Genomic DNA, 22,278 nt, shown 5'->3' on the forward strand with positions numbered 1-22,278 from the left:
GTCGCTGCAGACATATGTAAAGACGGGCACGCTGGGGTTTGCTCGAGGCGTCGTGAAACCATCCTTGATGCGGGGCTGGCTTTTTGGTTGAGGGTTTTATTTTTTTTTTTCCCTGCTTCCCCTTTCGTTCTCTTTCCAGCTTCTCCTTTTCTTGGATCCTCGCCTGTCTCCTCCCACAGAACGAGAGAGAGAGAGAGAGAGAGAAAAAAAAAGGTCACGTATGTTTGGAAAAATATGTAGGTCAGTGGAACATTCCCTGCACTTGTGCACAGGGAGCCGGGGCGGGAGAGCTCCTCCGCAGCCCTCTCGCTACCCACCGGCCCAGCCCGGCCCTCCCGGAGCCCACCGCGGGGAGGGGGGAGGCGAGCGCCGGGTTCCCTTTCCCCCTCCCTGACCCATTTTGCGCACCGGCCTCGGGTTTGGGCTCCCCCTCCTTCCCCCCCCCCCCCCCCCCCCCCCGCCTCCGGCCCCCCCCTCCCCGCTCCCTGCCGGGGAAGGCGAGCGAGCGGCGGAGGAAGCCGGAGCGGGAGATCCGCCAGCAGCCGCCGGGGCCGCGGCTGCCCACGGGCGCGGGGCGTGGGGCGCGCCCCCCTCCCAGCGCCGGCGGCTGAGGGCGCGGGGCGGCGGCCCGGCGGAGGGGGCAGGCGAGGGGCGGCGGGCGATGAAGGGCCGGCGGAGAGGAGGATGCCCCCGCCTCGCCCGCCGGGCTCCAACTTCGCGGAGAACTCTCGGCCCCGCAGCCCCCGCGCCCGCCCTGCCCCTCCTGGCCGCGCGTCCAACTTAATGCCCCAGCGGGAGCCCCAGCCAGCAGCCCCCCCGGCCCCCGGCCTCCTCCCCCCCCCCCCCCCCGCAGCAGCCCGGGCTCCCGGCGGCCTCCCGCTGCCGGCGGAGCCCCTGGCCCCGGCGCGCCTGGGTCCCGCGGCGCCCGGGGCGGCGGCAGCGCGGCATGCGGCGGCCCCGCGCACCATGAGACACGGCACCGGCACCGGCACCGGCACCGGCGGCAGGCAGGAGGCGGGCAGCGTCCCCGGCTCCTCGTCGGCGAGGAAGAGTTTGCCGGCTCCCGAGGCCGGCCTCCTGCGCGGCTGGAGCAGCGGCGGCCGCTGCCGCAGCGGCACCGGCAGGCACCGGAAAAGCGGCGGCATCCAGCCCGGCGGCACAGGCACCGGCGGCACAGGCACCGGCACCGGCGGCACAGGCACCGGCGGCGGCGGCGGCTCCCGCGCCCAGGTGGCCACCGCGGACAGCAGCAGCGGCGGCGGCTGGGGCTTCCCCGCCGCGCTCCCGCAGCACCGGCACCCCAGGTAACGCGCGGCCCTGCGGCCCCGGCCCTCCCTCCTGCCCGCGGGGCGCCCACCCGTGACACCCGAGCGGGGGGGGGGGGGCAGACACGCGGGATGCCCGCCCACGCGTGACACACACACACACACACACACACGCACGCACACCCCCCCGCGGCGGCGGTCGGGGTCGCTCCCCTCCGTCCCGCACACCGCGGGGCGGCGGACGTGCCCGGCGGTGCAGGGCGGCATCGCCTCTGCCGCGGGAAAGTTTCCGTGGGGAGCGGCGTGTCTGTCCCGGCCGGGCTGGCATCTCTCTTCGGAAAAATAAGTTGCCCCCCAACCTTGTCCCCCTCCCCATCTCATTTTGCCGTGGTTGGCAGTTCCCTGGCCTTGGGGGCTCATTTAGGCTGGGCTGGACCAGGGTCTGCGACGTGACCGGGCAGCGTTTGGTCAAGGAAAACTTCCCGTGAGCCCAGTGGGATTTCTGCATGGGGCGAGGGCTCCTGGTGGGAGCAGAGGTTGCATCGTGTGCTGGGAGAGCCCCGCTGCTGCTGCAGCCCTGCGCCGGGCTCCCGCCTCTTTCCCTTTGGAAAGATGTTTCGCACGACGAGGGAAACATTAAATCCAGGGCTGAGCGGCAGCACAGGACTTCATTCACGAGGAGTTGTGCAGTGGTGTTTTCCTCTATGGTCACTAGCCTGATTTGTCAATTAACAAGCACGCTCATCCAGAAACTTTCCTCCCTACTCCTTAACTATCTGCAGGATGGCAGTTTACTTTCACTCAGGTGACTCAGAAATAATTAGCGGTTATAAGCATTACAGCCAGCAGAGGAACTTGAATCTTTTCACAGTGCGAAATCTCCAGAAGGGTCGGGTTCCCTCGGACGGGCACAACTAACCTGAGCATTCAGCTCAACAAGTGGCCGCCTCTTGAAGTGGAAAATTATCTCTCCTTACCCTGGTGTGAAATGTTAATTTGTGTCCCACCGTGGGTTTAGTTTGTTTGGCGATACTAAGTAATTAGTGTTCGCAGTTTCTAGTCCTAGCCAGCTCATCTGCTGATCTGTGTCTGATTCCGAGAGCCGTCTGTTGGTGGAGGGCCCGATCCTGCATACATTTCTGTAGATAAATATGGACACGGAGCTGCTCTGCAGGGACGGCCTGGAAACAGGAGTATTTGGAGAATGTAACTGCCAAGCTGTGCACTGTCTCACTGAACGTGTGAAAACGAAGGCTGTCCAGAACCAGGTATTCCACACCAGGTATCCAGAACCGGGTATCCGACACCCCAGGCTAGCAGCACTTCTGTGCCCTGCTCCCAAGGCTGGAGACAGTAGGCTTGCCTAAAAGTGCTTTCGCTCCCAAATAAAAGTGCTGCCCTGCATGTGCGCAGAATTAAACCCACAGACTATGCTTTGCAGAGTTATGATTATTGCCCCATTTTCTAGCATAGAGCATGCGAGAGCAATTGAAGGAGTTGTTATTTTATCATAGGCAGCAATGTTGTCTGCAGTTAAAATTATCTAGTGTTTTCCAGTACAATGCTCTGCTTTCAGGTGCTTATGTATTTGCTAAGCTTAAACCTAGGCTGACATTTTCCAGGTTGAGTGTTTACTGAAGACAGACTCTCTTTGGGAAATTTCAGATGAAATGGTTCAGCTATTTCTGCGAACATGGTTAGAGGGAAATGTATTCGTTGGCCCCGAATCTGATGAAGATGGTTTAGGTATACATCATCCTGCATTAGGAGACCTTCATCTTTCTTTTTCTGTGAATCTGCATTCTTTGGCTATGGTGAGAAACACTTTCATTCAGACTGTTGAATTCTTGTGGCTTTGTGTTTTGGAGCAGGAAAAAGATACTTGGCTTGGGATCAGACTTTTGATGGGGGTGTGCCTTATGTTAAGCCTATGAAAAGCTTCCAGAATTTGTCTCAGTTATCATTTTGTCACAACGCTCAGGTTGCGCGCTCTTGCTGGAGGGATGTTGAGGGCTTGACCGTTGCACTCACTCACTGAAGATGCCCTCAGCGTGGAGCACGCTGAACACCCCAGTGTTGTTAGGAGCTGAGCAACTGCTCATCTTCCTGGGAAGAATGAGAGCACTCCAGTTGGTGGCTCAAGGGCTAAGTGGACTTCCCTCACAGTTATTCTTCCCAGATGTTACTGCTACAGTGAGCACCATAAGGAGGGAACATTGAAGACTGTGTCTTCAGTGACAGGGTGTGCCTGCTCATGCGGAGGCAGGGTGGAGGAGGAGGAACCTGCTTAATTCACAGGCACAGTGACAAGAAATGGTGGGACTAGAATGGAGGAGAAGTATTGGTGACGGAGGCGTGGGGAAAGTGAAGAGCAAGAACCTCAAATTAAGTCAAAGGACTTAATGGGGTCATAGTTGACAAAGATTGGGAACAAGGTACAGGGAAATGTAGATAGAGGTGGAAAACCCAAGAGAAGGAATGGTGGGCAGAAAAAGGTGATGAGAGGCTTGTGGTGGACAGGGACAGGAGACCTGAGCCTGCAAAAGCAGTGATTTCCAGTCTTTCAGTGATTGGGTCATGGTACTATTGCTTTTTCATCCTTCTCATCTTTCTCCTCACACTGCCTAGTGTGTTCTTCAGACCCTGCCTCCACTTTATCCCTCCTCTGGTCCCATCACAGAAATTGTTGCTATCTTCTTGCCATGAGGAGCAACTGTTTTTGCTGAACTCATGGACCTTGGACCTGGAGAGGAGCTATCTCCATTGTGGAGCCCAGGCTCTGGAATTGCGCTGAGCCCATGGTTTGTTCTCCTCCTTATCTTGTACCCTACCATCAGGCAGCACCCCAAGGAGCAGGACATGGCACCAGGACCAGTCTCGGGCCTCCACTGCAGTGTCTGCCCACCTTCTTCTAGCACTAGGTTTGCCATGGACAGGATAGTAACTTTGTATGCCCCGGTTAAGTCTCACACCAGATTTTTAAGCTGTGGACCTAAAAGACTCAACCCAGTCGGTGACTGCTGCGGAAGGCTAGGGTGGGTTTTCCACTTTTTAAACTGAAGGAACAATTTTTAGCTCAGTATATTAACAATACATCAAAATAGTGAAGTCCCATGGAAAAAAATAGTATGTAATCATGTAACTGATGTTGTATAGTAATACATTTGTTTAAGGTAAGAATATTAAGATCTGGCATACTTTAAGGATAGGATGTTTTGCACAGCAAACATAATGGTTTAAATAATCATTGCCTGTGTTCAAATGTAAGTTTTGAGCAATCACATTACTTGCATCACTATACAACTGATGATTGGCAAATATACCATTGAATATGACAGTCAAATATGTATTTATTTAGTTGCTTTTCTTTCTTTCTAAGCTGAATTGAGTAACTCCCATTTGTGTTTATAGTTCTGCTTTCAGGCTCTTCGGGCAGATGCACTTGAGTTGCAGATTTTGTAGAGGGTTCATTATCTGTATAAAAAAAGTCATTTTCCTAGATTTGACTTAGATTTCTGTTGATCCTTGATCTTATTAAAACTTGTTCTTGAAAAACTAGGCTGAGGCCATGCAAATATTTGTATTTTAGCTAATTTAATTCAGTCAGAAATCAGCATCAGCTGATAGACTGACTTTTTCTTTATGAGACTGATTACTGAACTTGAAAAGGAAACACCATGTAATAGTATTTAAGCAGAATGCATAGGTGGTGGTGGATTTGTTTATGTAGTGGTGCTTTTGGTATTTCAGTTTTTGGGAGAGACTAAAGCCATTACTCTTTGTTGTGACCTGCTACAGGCTCCACAGGATATATATACCAGTATATCGCCAGCTGAATTCAAAGATACAGGAGTTGCAGAGCAGGAGAGGCAGGGGGATGAGAAGGGATGTGGTTGTGTAGTTCATGCTCTGAGTAAGCAGCTGAGAAACTGCAGATGTGGTTCACTCTCTGCTCCTTGCATTTATCTGGCAGTGGCTCAGGAATGTCAACAGATTAGACTGAGGGATTTGGGGGCACAGCTTTCTTGGCCTCGTACTCATAAATTAGATGTACATTTTGGGGATAGAGGGGTAAGTACTGGTTTTGATGCATCTCTTCCTGTGTCTCTTCCCCTTGAAGGCAAACCATGAAGCACAACTCAATCCAGCCAGAACGTTGTATTTAATTACACTTTGGTAAACACATCTCTGTTCCTTTATCCAAGGACCATGGCAGAGATCAGTGTTTCTTGCATGCTACCTGCCACGTTTGAGAGGAATAGTCTTATGCACCACCAACACTAGTTTTAATCCTGCTTCAATCTGCAGATTCACCTGTGGCTTCAGAAAAATAAAACTCTCACAAAAGTTAGGTCACTGGTGAGCTTGGACCTTTGTCACTAGGAAATAGTATTGCCACACACTTTGCCTGGTACTTTGTCAGTACCTGCCTGCTGTTCCTTGTCCTCTCCTTTGTCTGCAAACTCTCTGAGGCAACACCATCTCTTTGTCCTGTGCCTGTGCAGCGGGTAGCATCCCCAGAGCTCCAAGATACTCCAGAAATGACCATGTAAATGGTGGGAACAGGGAGGTTATGATCTTACCTTTTCCTGCTTGGGCGCAAGTCTGTGTAAAAGCTGGTCTTTGCTGGCCTGATGATGACAGAAGGTGTTTTCAGCTGTTTTACCACAGTTTTTAGGGATCTGTGCATAAAGTAGAAGATTTCTAGCCAAGTGAAATGATGCTATGGGAAAAAAATCTAAAGGATGTGTATGTGTGTTTGAAATCAGAATGGAAGTTTGGAAGTTCAGCTATGAAACCCCTTCATCATCTCAAAACATACAAGAAGTGCTAGCATGACAGAGCATCATCTACTGGGACATTTCAGTCACCCTTTCGCTTTGCATATTTTCATGTCAGATGAATGTAATGTGCATGTCAGGTTGAAACTTAATAGAAGAAAGTGTATGTATAATCAGAGAAATTCATTGCTACAGGTCACTGAAGATGCAGAAGCCTAGATAAAATCTTCCATGGATAACTCAGAAAAAAAATAAATTCAATGCTCAGATGTGAGGTGTTTTTTTTTTAAAAAAAAGCAAATAGAACATTAGGGATCATTTTAAAAAGGGTGGAAAATAACAAAAAAGAATCCTGTTATTTCACTGTATAAGCTATGGTTTGCCCACATCTTCAGTATCGTGTGTTGTTGATCCCCCCACCTCAAAGGTGTGTAATGTGAGGGAGGAGATTCAGAGGGAGTCAGCAAAAGTGATCAGAGGAAGAGAGCGGCTCCTGCCTGAGGAGTGACAATGCCGATAAAGCGACGCAACAGAAATCTGTAAAATTAAGCAAAGCATGGAGAAGGCATACTGGGAATGACTGTTCACAGCAACAGCAGCGGAGGGCATCAGGTGAAGCAGGCAGTTGTGGGGATGGAAACAAAAGGAGGTGGCTCTTCACGTGGTGTGGTCAGGCTGCCGAGCTCTTCACCACAGGATGTGGATGCTGAGAGGTTACATCAGCTAATGAGGTGACTGGATGAGTTCATGGAAGAGAAATCCATCAAGGGCTATTAAATACAAAACCACTGCCTCTGGCTTAGGAAGTTTTGAGCTGCAAATTCTTGGAAGCTTGGTGAGTATCCTGAGGAAATATCACTGTTGGTTTGCCTTGTTCTTGAACTCGCCCCTCAGCACCCATGTCTGGCCACAGCTGGGAGGGAGTACCGAGCCAGGTGGTCCCCCAGTGTCTGCTCTGCAAAATGAAGTGGACCGGTGTCTGGCCCCCCTAGGCTCCCAAGGTCAAGGGGCTCCTGGTGGCTTGCACCTTCACTGCTTAGGGCTGGCCCTGTTATAACACATCTGCCATGGAAAGAGCTGGTTGGAAGAAGCTAGTTGAAGTGGTCCAAAGCAGAGCCAGGACGTGAGCTAGAACTTCAGCAGTGCTGCGGAAGGCAAGGTACAGCACTCAAGCTTGCTCCCTGGTGTCCTATTATTGAGCTGTGCAGACATGGCAAGGATAGACAGCCTTATCTTCTTGGGTTCAAGTAGGTTCACAAAGCAATTATATTCATGGAAGAAATCCCACCAAGAGACATTGAATACCCAGATACAATGCCTGGCTGAAGAAGCCTCCGCTGGGAGACTGTAATATTGCTACATGCATGCCCCGCTCACGCAGGCTTCCCAAGCCTTTGCTGCTGCCCGGTGTCAGGGAGAAGATTTGGGGCAAGGTGGTCATCTTCCCTGACCTGCTGTTGCTGTAGTTACAGTTTTATCTGACTATATGAGACCAGGCTTTCAAATTCTGAACTGGGAATGTGAGGTTGTGTTGGAAATCAATTTTCTTCAGCTCTCCACTGCACTTAAGCACTGGTTAAAACAATAATGTTGTGTTGACTGCTGTTTACTAAACCAGACAATTTGCTTAATCATCTGAAAGGCAGATTTTAAAGCTCTGGATTGCACTTACTGCAGCTGTGCTAAACCAAAGACTGTGTATTGCTGTTCACTTAAGCAACGGTCAAAGCACAATGCATTCAAGTGCAGCTCATGCTGATGGTATTTGCTAGCTTTTAGATGAGATCTATTGCTATTAAAACAACAGCAACAATCCCAAACTCAGCAACATCTAAGTCCTTCCGATCGTTTCTTAAAATTTCTAGATGCTAACTGATACAGAAACTCCAATGCAGCACTTAATGGAGCTCACAACTGCCTAGCTGTATATTTTCGGGCTACCTTATGTAATAAAATGGCAGGCCCTTAACACTGCCTGCGCAAGAGAGGTTGCATAAGCAGCCTGGGGAAACAACCAGAGCTCTAAGAGCCTTCCTGAATCCTGCACATCTTGTTTGATCTCATTTAACATTATTTAATAAGTGTTATTACCCGCCTCCCCCCCCCCCCCCCCCGAGTTATCTCGGAGCAGTGATACTGATTTAATTTCATGCACAGACCTCACTTTTTAGAGACGTCATCAAACTTTTCAGTCAATTGAGCAGTCTGATGTCAGGGTAGCCTTGAATTTTCTGTAACCAGGACTCAATTGAGTTAAAAATAAAAACACATTAAAACCAAAACCTTGAACAGGAAAATACTTGTTTTTCATTCTTGGTTCTAATTTGGTAACCATTCTAAAAGTTCATCGCTATGGTTTGTTCTATCTTGGGATAAACAATTTATTATTCAAGCAGATTTATTCTTTTTTCCCTGTAAAAATAGACAATACTGTTCAATCATTGGGAAGAAAACCATCATGAGAAAATCATAATCAACTTTAACAGGCTTACAGATGGCAATGATTTTTTTTAAGCATAATTTTATCCCTGCAAACAATAATAATTGAGTTTGAATCTTTATTACCATTTTGTCATTGATGAGTAGATCAGATTCTTTTTCTCTCAATTCTCTCGGTTAGGTGTGTCAAATTTTTAAACTGGAGAGCAATTTTAATAAGGCAGCTCCCACCTGTAATCTCTAAATCAACAAGTGGATGTAACTGCAAAACCTGAGAGTTACTGGTTATCTGATTGAGTCAGTGACTGAATGAATCCAACTTTGAGCATGTCCTAGGCTTATTGGTTTGGGTAGGACACCTCTCATTAATAGATCATAGAGAATTGAAATTATATTTCCCATACTATGGACAAGAATGTATGCTTGCAAAATCTTGTCATTAATAAATATTATCACTGCATGCAACATGATCAGCTGGAGATGCGATATTTTTCTGCTATTCCTAGTTCTCATATGAAATATCTGCCTTGGTGTTTTTGTTGGTAATTTGACGGATTTTTCTGGGTTTGACATCTAAAACAGTAAAAGGTTTTAAATTGGAGGCTTTGCATTAGACATACCCGCATTCCAGTTACACTTTCAATGAGAGTTCCTTTAATTTATGATTTATAAAGGGGAAAACAGCTATATGAGTTCTGCATGGACCATTAAGGCCACTACTTAGGCAGAATCTTCATCCTGTTCATCAGATGAGCACTGCGTTTTTTTAATTTGCTTTATTTTTAGTTACCAAGCTGAGAAGAATATTTTATTCTCCAATCTACTTGTCTTATGCTTCCTTTTCAATGTATTAATAAGTATTTGGAAAAGATACTTTCACACAAACAGCCTAATCAAACAATAGTTTTGTGAATCAGATGGGTGCATTTCCAACAATTTCAGCAAAAGCAATACTGATAAAAAATAAATAGGTCACTTATAATCACTCTTGTATTTATATTTTTTTTATAAGAAGGACTGAAGAATCTTGCTTGTTTTCTGGGCTGTCATTGAAGTCAATGAAAACTTTGCTGGAATAATTCTGGACCTTTAATTTGATTGTTTGCAAGGTGGCACGTGTCAGTTTTTTCATCTTTTTTTCTTTCTTTCCAGCACAAAGACCTTATTGTCAGCTGATGCACACTGATATAACTCAGCTGGTTGTAGCAATTAAATTTATACTGCCTGGCCCCTAATATCCATATTTCTTCAAAATTGCCTCGTCTTTTTCAACAACAGAATATCTTGCTATATCTTGCTGTTAGTCAAGTATAAGAAATAAAGCTGCATTTGGTGCCTACCCTGCTGTCCTCATTAAGGCAAAACTCCCACTGAAATCAAGGAGAGTTTGGCTGACAAAGAATTACTGACTTGAGCTTCTGAAAGGGCTAAACTTTCTCTATCACTTTTTGGTTTTGAGGGTTTTTGTTGTTTTTTTTTTTTAATTTTATTTTATTTTTTTATCTCACCATCTATTTTAACTGTTCCCTCTCCTTCTTTTATATTTGTATTTTTGAATCTTTAGCTTCCTTCACTAGGAACTTTTTTATTTTTACTTCAGTCAGGCCTTAGGACCTTCTACTTCCCACCTTGTCCTCTCCTCCTTTCTTCTCTCCTCTTACTGTCTTGCTCTCTCTTTCAGTTATCCTTCTGTTATCCTCACCTTTACTGACTACAGCACTGTCAAAAGTTGATATACATCATGCATGTTTCCAGGAATTTCATTTAGCTTGTTTAGACCCCTTCTATGTACAGGTGCCTATATTCAGGTACTTGCCTTAGGGCAAAGCAGCAGTTTGTAAGATTGGTGATATAGACAGAGATTTATTTGCACAATATTCATCTCTGTAATCTTTCCTCCTCTGCTGGATAGGATCTTAGAAGTTCCTCTGAAGTATTCATGAAGGGTTTCAGCAGTAAATTGTGTTTTGGACTGATAAAATAAATATTTGGCATAGTATTGCTGTCAGAAAAAAAATACTTAAGGCTTTTGAAGTCTGTGTAAAAGGGGTTTTGTTGAGGGTGACAAAACTGGAAATCTCCAAAGAAACAGGTTTTATTCATAATTCTTCTACTGTGCAATGTTACGAGCTTAGACCACATATATAATGCTTTTTGTGCATTGCTTCTCTTATCCATAAACTAGGGCAGCTTTACAGAGCCTTGTAGGCTATGATCAATTCTGGGTGCCATTCATAGCCAGGTATCTGAGGGGTGCACGAAGCAGGGGGTTCTGGGGTGCTAAATAAACCATTGACAGACAGAGGAGCCACAGGGAAGTCTTTTTTGGGCGTTGATCCATCTCGGTGGTTAGGAGACATTAGACAGTACCTTGTCACCACAGGCACTTTGCTTCCAGCTGTGCAACACCTGATGGCGTTGGAGTGTTCCCTGGGTGTCCTGGCTCCGTTGGTGATCTGCACAATGCCTGGGTTCCCCCCTGCTACCTCTTAATTATTTGCAGTTTGCAGATGGAAAGCATTTTGAAAGTGCCAAGTATGGTTATTTTCTTGCAAGTTTGACTGAAATTTGAGTTCTTTTCCAGAAGACCTAATTCGTGCTTGTGAAATAAATAGTAGGTGTATGGCTTCTTAATGTATAGCATAGCATTTCAAACTAATGTCATCAGCTTACTGTTTCTTAGCATCTGGATCCCTGCAGACATACTTTTCTTAAAGTAAAAGGCATAACGCTAAACTTGCTTATTCTCCCTTAAATAATCAAACACATTTTCTCTTACTGTAATTGTTACAAATACTTTCTCATGGTGTCCAATTGCCTGTTATATTGGCAAACCTAAAATATATAAAAAACTACAGGCTATCTATAGAGAGCAATTCCAGATAAAAAGGCATTTCTTCTTCTTTAATGCAATTTGTATTTGATTTTCTCAAAACCCTCATCTCCCAAAGAACAATTTAAACCACATATGAACAATAGTTTTATTGTTGATTGAATGAGAAATTTGATAAAGGTAGCTTTTCTATTTCCATTAAAAATAGATTATTTTTCAGAGGACTGAAGGATATAAGTTCAATTTTTAACTTTGAATTTCACATTTCATTTGCCCAGTCTACAATAGATATATTTTCAAGATCCTAATTGGCATTAGACTTGGCATATTTCTCTGCATATTTTTTCTCAGCGTGAAACTATTAGAGGGTCATTGCGCTGGTTAATGAAAGAGGGCTGACATTCTTTGTAAATCGTGAGTATTTAAATATTCTTCTATGCAAATTTTGCCTTTTCATGAAAAAAAAGTTTAACGAGACATCTTAAAAAAAATTCCTTAGAAGTGTTGAAAAATGCAGGTTACATTCATTCAAAATCTAGATATCCAGTGGTGGGAGGTGATGACACATTTCAAATTTGCTACTGTATAATTAAAAGGGGATTCCATGTAGGAGATGTAAGCATAAAAATTGGGTATGGCTTTTCACAATGCTGCTAGTTTTGCAGCTGAACTCCTCAGTACTTTTCTTAGAGTGTATAATCAGTTACGCTTGTGCTGATTTAATCAATTATTCTTGTGCACAAACAAACAAACACAAACAAAAACCGGCTAATTTCAGACTGTCTTTGAAACATCAGAACTAGAGACTTCACTTACAATGAAAGAAATATTATTTTCAAGCCTCTAGAATGATTTTAAAAATGGCAAAGTTATATTTGGGAACTATCATACTTTTGGGTACCGGCAGCTGTGTATCCTTATGCAAAAGTGGATTTGGCTGAAAGACCAATTCATAAATATTGTATCTGAAGATTGCAGCAAGCTTTCGTATTTGCAAGAGATAATGTAAAATGTGCAACATTTTTTTCATCACTCTAAGAAGTTTCAGCTTAAACAACTCGATCTCTCAAATCTAATGAATAATGGCCAACGAACAAAAGTATCCATGGCTTCTTGAATTGTGGGGGCTGGAGACCATTCTGCCTGTGGAGGAGGAAAGGTCAGCCTGCTGTGGTCAGTCTGAAAACCCTCCTGCGCACTGCCAAACTGTGAAGCAGCTCGGAGGCGGGAGATGTCAATAAATAACTTGACTCCTGCACTCCGTGACTTCCCATCTTGCGGTCTAGGAGCTTCCAAGCAAGCAACAGACTGCTCCTAGCTGCGTTGCTTGGAGAAACCAAGTGGGAGATGGGGGAACCTCTCATTTCTCTGTTAGAAAAAGATGCCTTTTTTTTTTTCCTTTTTTCTAGACCTCCTCCGCCTTGATCTGCTGTTTGGGGAAGTGAGGGGTGTAGTGGGGGAGGTAAGACTTATCTTTGATCTGATGGCTCCTTTCGTTCTGGGCTGCTCTCCAGGAAAAACTTTTCCCCCTTGGGGACGCAGCATTTTTCATGGCAGAGGCTCTGAGAGCAAGAGTGCTGTGGAAGATCCTGAGCTTGCCTGACATGCGCTTGACATTTTAGCACAGATTCAGCAAAGCAGCTTTATTCAGGTAAACACTTTGGCACATGCTTTTCGTTACACATTTGCTCAGAATTTCATCTGAGTTTGTTTCCTGAATATGGAAAGACTTAAGCACATATTTAAGGGCTGAGTAGGTCCCCGGTCTGACTCACATATAGCGCAGTGAGGATGGGTTGGATGGAAAGGGAGCAGTCATCACAGTAGCGCGGCAGCTGAGAAGTGGGACGTACCGTCTGAAAATCAGCGCGCTACAAAGGGACCTTGTTCTTCTGGGAGGCAGCTTCTTATCTGTATATGGCCCCAAGAAGAGGAGTGGGCCTAGACTTTTTACTTTCATCTGCTCATTCGTTCTCCTGTTTCTCTTAATTTTGAATTACTCTGCGTAGGTCTTGGATGATCTGAAGTAGGTTTATAATTAAAATTAATTTCGTTGTTCTGCAACCTCATGTTTGGCAGTTTTAAGATTTACCCATCTGGCACCCCAAAAAGAAGATGGCGTTCTTTTGCAGAATACTTTGAGTGATCTGTATGTAATGGTGGTGCTGTATGTGAAGTCTTCTGAGGATTACTGAGACAGCATCAGCCATGGAAGGTTTCTGAAAATTATTAAGTATTTGTCAGCAGTGAACACATACCCAAACCTTTTGGCTCTTCCTAGCTACTTTATTCATGAAAAATGTTGGTTCACAGTTTTGCCTGCAAAATTTAAATTGATTCAGGCACTGATGTAACCTTTTTTGCTTCTTTTGAGGATCTGAATTATGAATCTAAATTAATGTTTTGCAATACAGAAGAGGAAAGAGAAAGGCACTGCAGAGCGAGCTCAGAAATGCTTCTGCAGGAAGGTCATTTTGGCAAGCCAGGTCTTGTCTGCTGTTAAAGGTCTTTGCTGACAATGACACATGTAAGGGCACAGTGGTAACTTTCTCTAGCAGATACCTATTGTATGCAGTTACTTTACTGGCAAAAGTAAACTGTTTCCTTGAACAGAATGAGCTATCCCTGCAGAAGTGGGGTAGTACAGAAGAGTCGTCACAAACATGTTTCCAACATAGGGTTCATTGAAAGTTTTTCCACATTCGTCACTGACAATGCCACCCAAAATTTGAAATACAGACCTCATGTAAATAGAATATGGGTAATGGGTTCCAAAATCGCGTCTGATTAATAGCCTTAATTGTTGCATTTCTTCTTGCACTTTAACCAGGAGCGTGGCTATGGTGGAGGTCACATGTTTTTCAGGGATTATAAGGTAGGAAGTGGCTCAGTTCAGGCCAGCTTTTTTTTGTGCATTTTAATCTGGAGTTAATAACGTTTTGCATGTTTCTCCCTAGTCTTGTTTCCTACCTAGTCTACAGGTTTCTTTTGGAGAAGTTTGTTTGAGGTGAAACTCTTCTCACTGTGCTAGAGTGACACCTCTCACAAAACAATTGTCTTAAAGAACAAGTCAATAACTGGGGATTAGTGAGACATTTCTGGCATGAACTCAGGCAGCACTGCCTCCATAGCCTATTCTTCCATTTAAGACTGATTTTCCATTGCTCTATCACATCTTACCCATTTTTGCTAAAGCCGTAGTTGCAAGACTGCTTTAATCCATATAAGTCTTTGCTGCTACTGCAAACAATGAACCTGCCTTACTCCCAATTCTGGGCACTCATTGTCCTGGACCAGTGGGCCAGAGCAGGAAGCTGATCTTGCTGAAATTTAACCTTTTCTCTGTGTGGATGGGTTAATTTTCAGCTGTTGTGTTTTCCTAAAGTAGTTCCCTGTGCAGCCACACAAATGGTGCTGGGGAGGCTCAAAGGAGGAAAGCAGGATTTCCTTTGGAGCCAGTGTGGGTTTAAGCCACTTTGCAGTGTCTGCTGAACATTTTCCAGGACATGTGAGTGTCCTGGAGGAGAAAAGAAGTGGGGCTGAGATTTGTCCTGAGCGGACCTGGCAAATGAAGAAATGGAGGCAAGGCTGAGACTGACTGCAGGAAGTTATACCAGTCGGGCAAGGAGATAGTGAGCTGGGGAGAAAAATGGACCAGCAGGAGAGGGAACATGGAGAGTGGATGGAGTAGAAAATGATGACCAGCAAGAGAAGGAACATGGACAGTGGATGAGGGGCAAGGGAGACAAGGAAATTTGAGCTGCAGTCCATGGCAGCGGAGAGAAAGAAGAGAGAAGGGATGGAGAAAGAGCCACTAGTACAAGCTTGGGTAAGGAGGGGGTGCTGTAGACAACGGGAAAAAGAGAGTGTCAGGAAGGGAATGAGCATGGAGCTGAGCCTGGAAGTGGGAGATCAGGGTCGCAACATGGGTGCAGTGCAGTAGGGAGAAAGAGGTTGAAGGAGAAGTCAAGGAGGTCTTTGGGCTGAGCAAAGTCTAAAAGTGGGGTTGGAAAGCAAGGGGTGATGGTCAGAGTTGCTTGGGAAGTACCTGGGACTTGAAAAGCCAGAAATAAAGGTGTGTGGGGCTGGAGGAGTCTGAGGTACGGAAGGATCCTTCAGGCTGGAGGTTGGGAGGACAGGCAGGGACTGCTTGCTCATGTGGGCACCTGAGAGGGGTGCTGGCAAACTCAGTGCTCCTCTGCTGCCTCAAAGCTCAGGGGGAGAGCATCTCATCTCTGCCTCTCACTGCTCCCCCTTGTCCCTACCTACAGAGGGACCCTATGACCACTCCAGCTGCCACAGCTTGTTAACTGAAGTGACTGGAAGGCTGCTCATATTTTGGAAATGCCACAACAATGCCAAGTAATGAGATTTTCCACTTACCAAAGTCACACACTCACAGAAACTGCATTAAGTGCTAACCGCTATGGATGCAAAGTCGAGCACTCAAAAATTAGGAAGTAGTGTAATTAAGTCTGCCTGTGTAATTTTAATTTATTCACTTCCTGCATATTCATTATGATTCAGTACTTAATGATTTAATGATCACACTATGATCAAATAATATTTTTGTTTTGTTGTTGCCGGCCATTTTAAGTCAGGTTAATTCACTGGCAGTTCCCAGTCAGTTCACTGAGTCACTGCAGAAGTACTAGCCTGAGCTGGGGGGGCAGGGGAAGGATGTGACTGCTTTTGTGGCAGCAATGCTATCTTAGCCTGGCCCAAAACAATTCTGAAATTGCAACATTAATCTCCATGTAGTATGATAATGACTTCAGTTTTATTAAATGTTGGCAAACCCAGGCAGATTTTTAAATGGAGGTACCCTTGTTGTGAAGAGCCCACACACCTGAAAAGCAAGGATTAACTTTTCTCAAGAACATATCACCTCTACTTAACTCTTTTGGCTGAAATCAGGAATAATTATAATTCCAAGGCAGACACCAGACTGCAAACGTCCAGCCCAAGTGGTCTGATGATGGAAATGATCTGTGTAACCAGGAAAGGTTCTTACAGCTGGAAGAACCAGGCAAGACTTCCTGGCAGGTGCTGTCCCTGGACCGCTCCCTAGAAAAGGCAAGAACTGAGGGACGTCCAGTGAGGCCCTGAATAAAATTGATATTTTCTGTAGCCAAATACATGAGTCTTAATAAAACCCTGAAGACTTCAGACTTTCTCCTTGATCATTCTGCAAAGCTGTAGGTGCATTTACTGAGCAAAGCTTTTCGTAGAGGAGCTCCTCCATTTTCTCTTAAAATTATTGTTTCTTTAACTTTGGGTCAGAGGAAAAATAGAAAAATGAAGCTCATTTGTAGGTCTACTGGCTGCAAGTGGTCATGTACAGAAACAGAGCTAAGAAGTGGCATTTTATGCACAACACACCTGAATTGTGAAGGACAGTGCCAGAGTACCTACTGCAGGTAGGGAGTGGGCATGATCAATAGCTGCCACTGCTAACGGCACTGCCTAGTTCAATTATTTTAGCTGTTAACAGTCCCCAAAGATAATTTGGAAGAACAGGATGAGCATAACACAAAGATGCAAATGCACATAGCCTGGGGAATAAACAAGAGGAGTTAGAGATGTGTGCACACCTGCAGGGCTACCATCTTACTGGCGTCACAGAGATGTGGTGGGATGGGTCCTGTGACTGGAGTGTTGGCATGGAAGGATACAGGGTCTTTAGGAAGGACAGGCAGGGGAGATGAGGAGGGGGTGTCACCATCTATGTCAGTGACCAGCTGGAGTGCCTGGAGCTCTGCCTGGGAATGGATGAGGAGCCAGCTGTGAGCTTATGGGTCGGGATTAAAGGGAGGGCAGCAACAGGTGACATTATAGTGGGAATCTGCTACAGGCCACCCGACCAGGAAGACCAAGTGGATGAGGCCCTCTATAGACAGATAGGAGCAGCCTCACGTTCACAAGCCCTGGTCCTCATGGGGGACTTCAGCCACCCCAATATCTGCTGAAGGGACAACACAGCATGGCATAAGCAATCCAGGAGGTTCCTGGAACACGTTGATGGTAACTTCCTTCTTCAAGTGATAGAGGAGCCAACAAGGAGAGGTGCTATGCTGGACCCTGTTCTCACCAACAAGGAGGGGCTGGTGGGGAGTGTGAAGCTCAAGGGCAGCCTTGGCTGCAGTGACCATGAAATGGTGGAGTTCAAGATCCTTAGGGCAGCGAGGAGGGCACACAGCAAGCTCATGACCCTGCACTTCAGGAGAGCAGACTTTGGCCTCTTCAGGGATCTGCTTGGCAGAGTAGCATGGGATAAATCCCTGGAGGGAAGAGGGGCCCAGGAAAGTTGGTTACTATTCAAGGATCACCTCCTCCAGGCTCACGAGTGATGCATCCCAACAAAGAGGAAGTCAAGTAAGAACACTAGGAGACCTGTATGGATGAACAAGGAGCTCCTGGACAAGCTCAAACATGAAAAGGAAGCCTCCAGAGGGTGGAAGCAAGGACTGGTAGCCTGGGAGGAATACAGAGAAACTATCTGAGCAGTCATGGATCAGGTTAGAAAAGTCAAAGCCCTGATAGAATTAAATCTGGCCAGGGATGTCAAAGGCAACAAGAAAAGCTTCTATAGGTATGTCGGTGTTAAAAGGAAGACTAGGGAAAATGTGGGCCCTCTTCATAAGGAAACAGGAGACCTGGTTACCCAGGATATGGAGAAGGCTGAGGTACTCAACAATTTTTTTGCCTCAGTCTTCACCGACAAGTGCTCCAGCCACACCACCCAAGATGCAGAAAGCAAAGGCAGGGACTGGGAGAAGGAAGAACTGCCTGCTGTAGAAGATCAGGTTCGAGACCATCTAAGGAATCTGAAGGTGCATAATTCCATAGAATCTGATGAGATGCATCTGCAGGTCCTGAGGGAACTGGTGGATGAAGTGTCTAAGTCATCCATCCTATTTGAGAAGTTGTGGCAGTCTGGTGAAGTTCCCACTGACTGGAAAAAACCCATTTTTAAAAGTGGAAAAAAGAAAGACCAAGGGAACTACAGGCTGGTCTGTCTCACCTCTGTGCCTGGCAAGGTCGTGGAGTGGATCCTACTGGAAACTATGCTAGGGCACATGGAAAATAAGGAGGTGATTGGTGACAGCCAACATGGCTTCACTAAGGGCAAATCGTGCCTGACAAATTTGGTGGCCTTCTACGATGGGGTTACAGCATTGGCGAATAAGGGTAGAGCAACTGACATCATCTACCTGGACTTGTGCAAAGCATTTGACACTGTCCTGCACGGTATCCTTGTCTTTAAATTGAAGAGACATGGATTTGATGGATGGACCACTGGGTGCATAAGGGAGTTGCTGGATGGTCGTACTCAGAGAGTTACAGTCAACGGCTCGATGTGCAAGTGGAAAGCAGTGACGAGTGACATTCCTCAGGGGTCAGTATCGGGACCGGTGCTATTTGACATCTTTGTTGGCGACCTGGACAGTGGGATTGAGTGCACCCGCAGCAAGTTCAGCAACGACATCAAGCTGTGTGGTGCAGTCGACACATTGGAGAGAAGCGGTGCCATCCAGAGGGACCTTGACAGGCTTGAGAGATGAGCCTGTGCAAACCTCATGAATTTCAACAAGGCCAAGTGCAAGATCCTGCACACAGGTCAAGGCAATCCCATGCACAAATACAGACTGGGCAATAAGTGGATTGAGAGCAGCCCTGCAGAGAAGGACTTGGGAGTAGTAATGGATGGAAAACTGACTACGAGCTAGCAATGTACACTCCCAGCCCAGGAAGCCAACTGTATCCAGGGCTACATCAAAAGAAGCATGACCAGCAGGTCAAGGGAGGTGATTCTCCCCCTCTACTCTGCTCTTGTGAGACCCCATCTGGAAAACTGCGTCCAGCTCTTGGGACCCCAATATAGACCTGCTCAAGTGGGTCCAGAGGACGCCATGAAGATGATCAGAAGGCTGGAACACCTCCCCTATGAGGACAGGCTGAGAGAGTTGGTGTTGTTCAGCCTGGAGAAGAGAAAGCTCTGGGGAGACCTTATAGCAGCCTTCCAGTACTTAAAGGGAGCCTACAGGAAACATGGGGAGGGACTCATCAGGAAGCATAGGGATAGGAAAGGGGTAATGGTTTTAAACTGAAAGAGGTTAGATTTAGATTAGATATTAGGAAGGAATTCTTTGTTGTGAGGGTGGCGAGACACTGGAAGAGGTTGCCCAGAGAAGCTGTGGCTGCCCCCTCCCTGGAAGTGTTCAAGGCCAGGTTGGACGGGGCTTTGAGCAACCTGGTCTAGTGGAAGGTGTCCCTGCCCATGGCAGGGGGGTTGGAACTAGATGATCTTTAAGGTCCCTTCCAACCCAAACTGTTCTATGATTCTGTGATACGATTCTGTGATATTGCTGAGTCATGGACAGTTCCCTTGTATCCCCTGTGCCTCAGCAGGCAGGAGAGACGGCGCATGATGGCTGGCTGAGCTTTCCCAGCCAGGGCATTTCCAATGACTAGCTAGGGTTCACATCTACTTTGCACCCAGCAAGCAGTGACAGGCACATTTAGGATGAGATTCTGACTCCTTTGAACTTCAGTGTGACCAAAGTTTTGCCTTTGTGACACAGAGGTTTGGGGCTGCGCTGAGGCCATTAGATGCTGTTTCCTGATGCGCCCTGTTCTGTTCACCACTTTCTACTACTTTGACTCAACATGCATTATTTTTTGGTCCCCTTCATCCGTTTTAAAACAGGGGGCTTTGTGGTTCAGTAAGCTTGAGGTAGGTCAAAGGGGGGAAAAAGCACTTTTTGTTTAATTGCAAAGTATTTCCCTGGAAACTTTGTTTCTACTAAGTTATACAGCTAAAAAGCTAGTTTAAAGGATTAAATTTAACACAGAATTGGTAATTGTATTTTGAAATGTACATAATTGAGAAATAATAAATATTGAGCCCGCAATGCTATTTTCTTGTTTGTTTTCAGGTGTTTCTGCTGCTATGATATCTGTTTTGGTATGGTTAAATTAGCCTTTCGAGTTTTTAAATTAAAAATTCTAACTGGTTTAAGTAGACTAATAAAGATATTTTCTTACTAATAGCTAAAGTAATTTTTATGACTACCTTAGTGATATAATTTTCACTCATTTTAAAGAACTATGCACTATTTTTATATCTTAGAAAATATCGGTTGTTCGTGTTCAGAACTATATAAAGCTTCAACAGTTCTTCTTTTTGATATGAATTATTTCAAGATTGTCAGTATGTAACCAAACTCTTGAGATCAAACAGACTTTCTAATTAGTTTTCTGATCTTCTAATTACATCTTTTAGAAGCAGATTGACAGGCACTAATGAAACTTTTTATGTATATTTATAATTTACTCTCTACAAAACCTTGTACAAAAGGAATTTTATTGTCTATTCATATCCTTCTTAAGCTAAGGAAATACAGACTTTAAGAATCCTGCTATATCGACATTGCTTCTTGCTTGCTGAGCTGGAGTTGAATGTGCTGCTTTGTATTATATCTGTAATGCAACAAGGTATTAAAACTTGTGCTTAAGTTTGAAGTTACTTTTTTGTTGAAGTGACTTGATTACTCTCATGCATCAATGTCTTCAGGAGAGTAATAGGTCTTGTTTCTATCATATATTTTTACACTCCAAGCCTATATATATGCAAAATATCATCCTTTAGTTGTGAGCCGTTTAAGAGCAAAGCTTTACACATTTCTCTTCTGCTGTGCAAGGCTGGAAAGATCTGAAAAGTATAATAATGTAAACAGTAAGAATAAAAACCTTAGTGGTATCCATACGTCACATCCTGTCAGATTGATGCATTAACTTGCTGGATTATGGGCTTCAGTCAGCAAAAATCAAAGCAAGCTGTAAATAAAAGTTTGACCTGGTTTTCCATATAATTAAAATAGTCAGTAGATTTAAAACTGATAGAAGGCAGTGGACTCTGCTAAAAGACCAGGCAGAAATTGAAAGCAAATATAAGTTGCCTGTTAGATAGCTCTTCAGGAGAGACAGTCATTCTTTCATTTATCCTGGTATATGGAGACCAAAAGCTCCCCCATGGACTTTCAAGGGATACAGTTAACATCTGAAGTCCATCTATTATAGCTACAGTAAATATGTTGTTGTCATGGTAATGCAGTGATCAAAGTCTGAGGGAAAAACTCCGGCATTTCTATGGTTCATAGTGTGAGATGAAAGGAAGGCTTGACAAGAAATAAAATAGAATTGATAAGCATTTAGTTTAACCTTCCAGAAAGATGTTATGAATTTTAATTGAAAATGAAACTATTTCAATTTAATTATGTGATTTTGTATAGTTATTTTGATATTGTTAGTAGTCAGAATAATGCTGTCATTGTTGCCTTGGAAAGGTGGTTTTCTTCCCCAGATCAATTTCTAATTTTTTGGGGAAAGATTGACCCAAATTGACCCCATTCGGCCCCTTGTAAGGCTGTTCAGGAAGGTCGCTGTGAGCAACTGGGAGGATTCACAAGCAGATCTACTGAGGGATTAAAGGTGAGGTTTCACAACAGACTACAGCTTATTGAAGTCCACTCTACCACCACGTGCATTTAAATGGTAGAGGGCCCGTCCCATTGGCACCCCTAGTCTGGCAAACGCCAGCTTGCCAGCCCCTGTCCCCACTCCCAGCTCTGCACTTCTGCCAGTTGCTTTCTGCTATGCAACCCTAGGGAGGCTTCTGCAGAAGTCACTTCAGCTCTCTACATCAGAAAATAAAAGAAAAAAAAGCAAATATGGCTATTTTTTTGTCAAATTACAGAATTTAACCAGCTCACAGAAGGAGCAGGGACCAGCAGTAAGGATGAGCAGGATGGGAAAAGCAGGAGGGGAGAAAGACCTCCTCTGGTGGCTGTGAACCATTTGGCTGGCCCACGGTTTGTGGCCTTGAGCATTCAAGATGCAGAGCCTGAACTGTTTGCTCACCAAGCAGGTGAAATGCATGTCCCCAAGGAACAGTGTG

General features: G+C 45.2%; 1 protein-coding gene across 5 annotated transcripts in view; it reads left to right on the forward strand.

The window, feature by feature from the left end:
* Nucleotides 1–943: 943 nt before the first annotated feature.
* Nucleotides 944–22,278, forward strand: part of NPAS2 (neuronal PAS domain protein 2) — a 108,131-nt gene continuing 86,796 nt past the window's right edge. For 4 of the 5 annotated variants that reach the window (XM_074859062.1, XM_074859061.1, XM_074859064.1 and 1 more), the window contains exon 1: nucleotides 944–1,304. In XM_074859062.1, coding sequence (XP_074715163.1) covers nucleotides 967–1,304 — 338 coding nt within the window. In that variant the 5' untranslated portion in view covers nucleotides 944–966. Of the gene's footprint in view, nucleotides 1,305–2,057; nucleotides 2,534–2,930; nucleotides 3,080–22,278 lie in introns of those variants that run through there. The other variant, XM_074859063.1, reaches the window with a different exon arrangement.

Source organism: Strix uralensis, chromosome 2 (genome assembly GCF_047716275.1).
Source record: "Strix uralensis isolate ZFMK-TIS-50842 chromosome 2, bStrUra1, whole genome shotgun sequence".
Taxonomy (NCBI): domain Eukaryota; kingdom Metazoa; phylum Chordata; class Aves; order Strigiformes; family Strigidae; genus Strix; species Strix uralensis.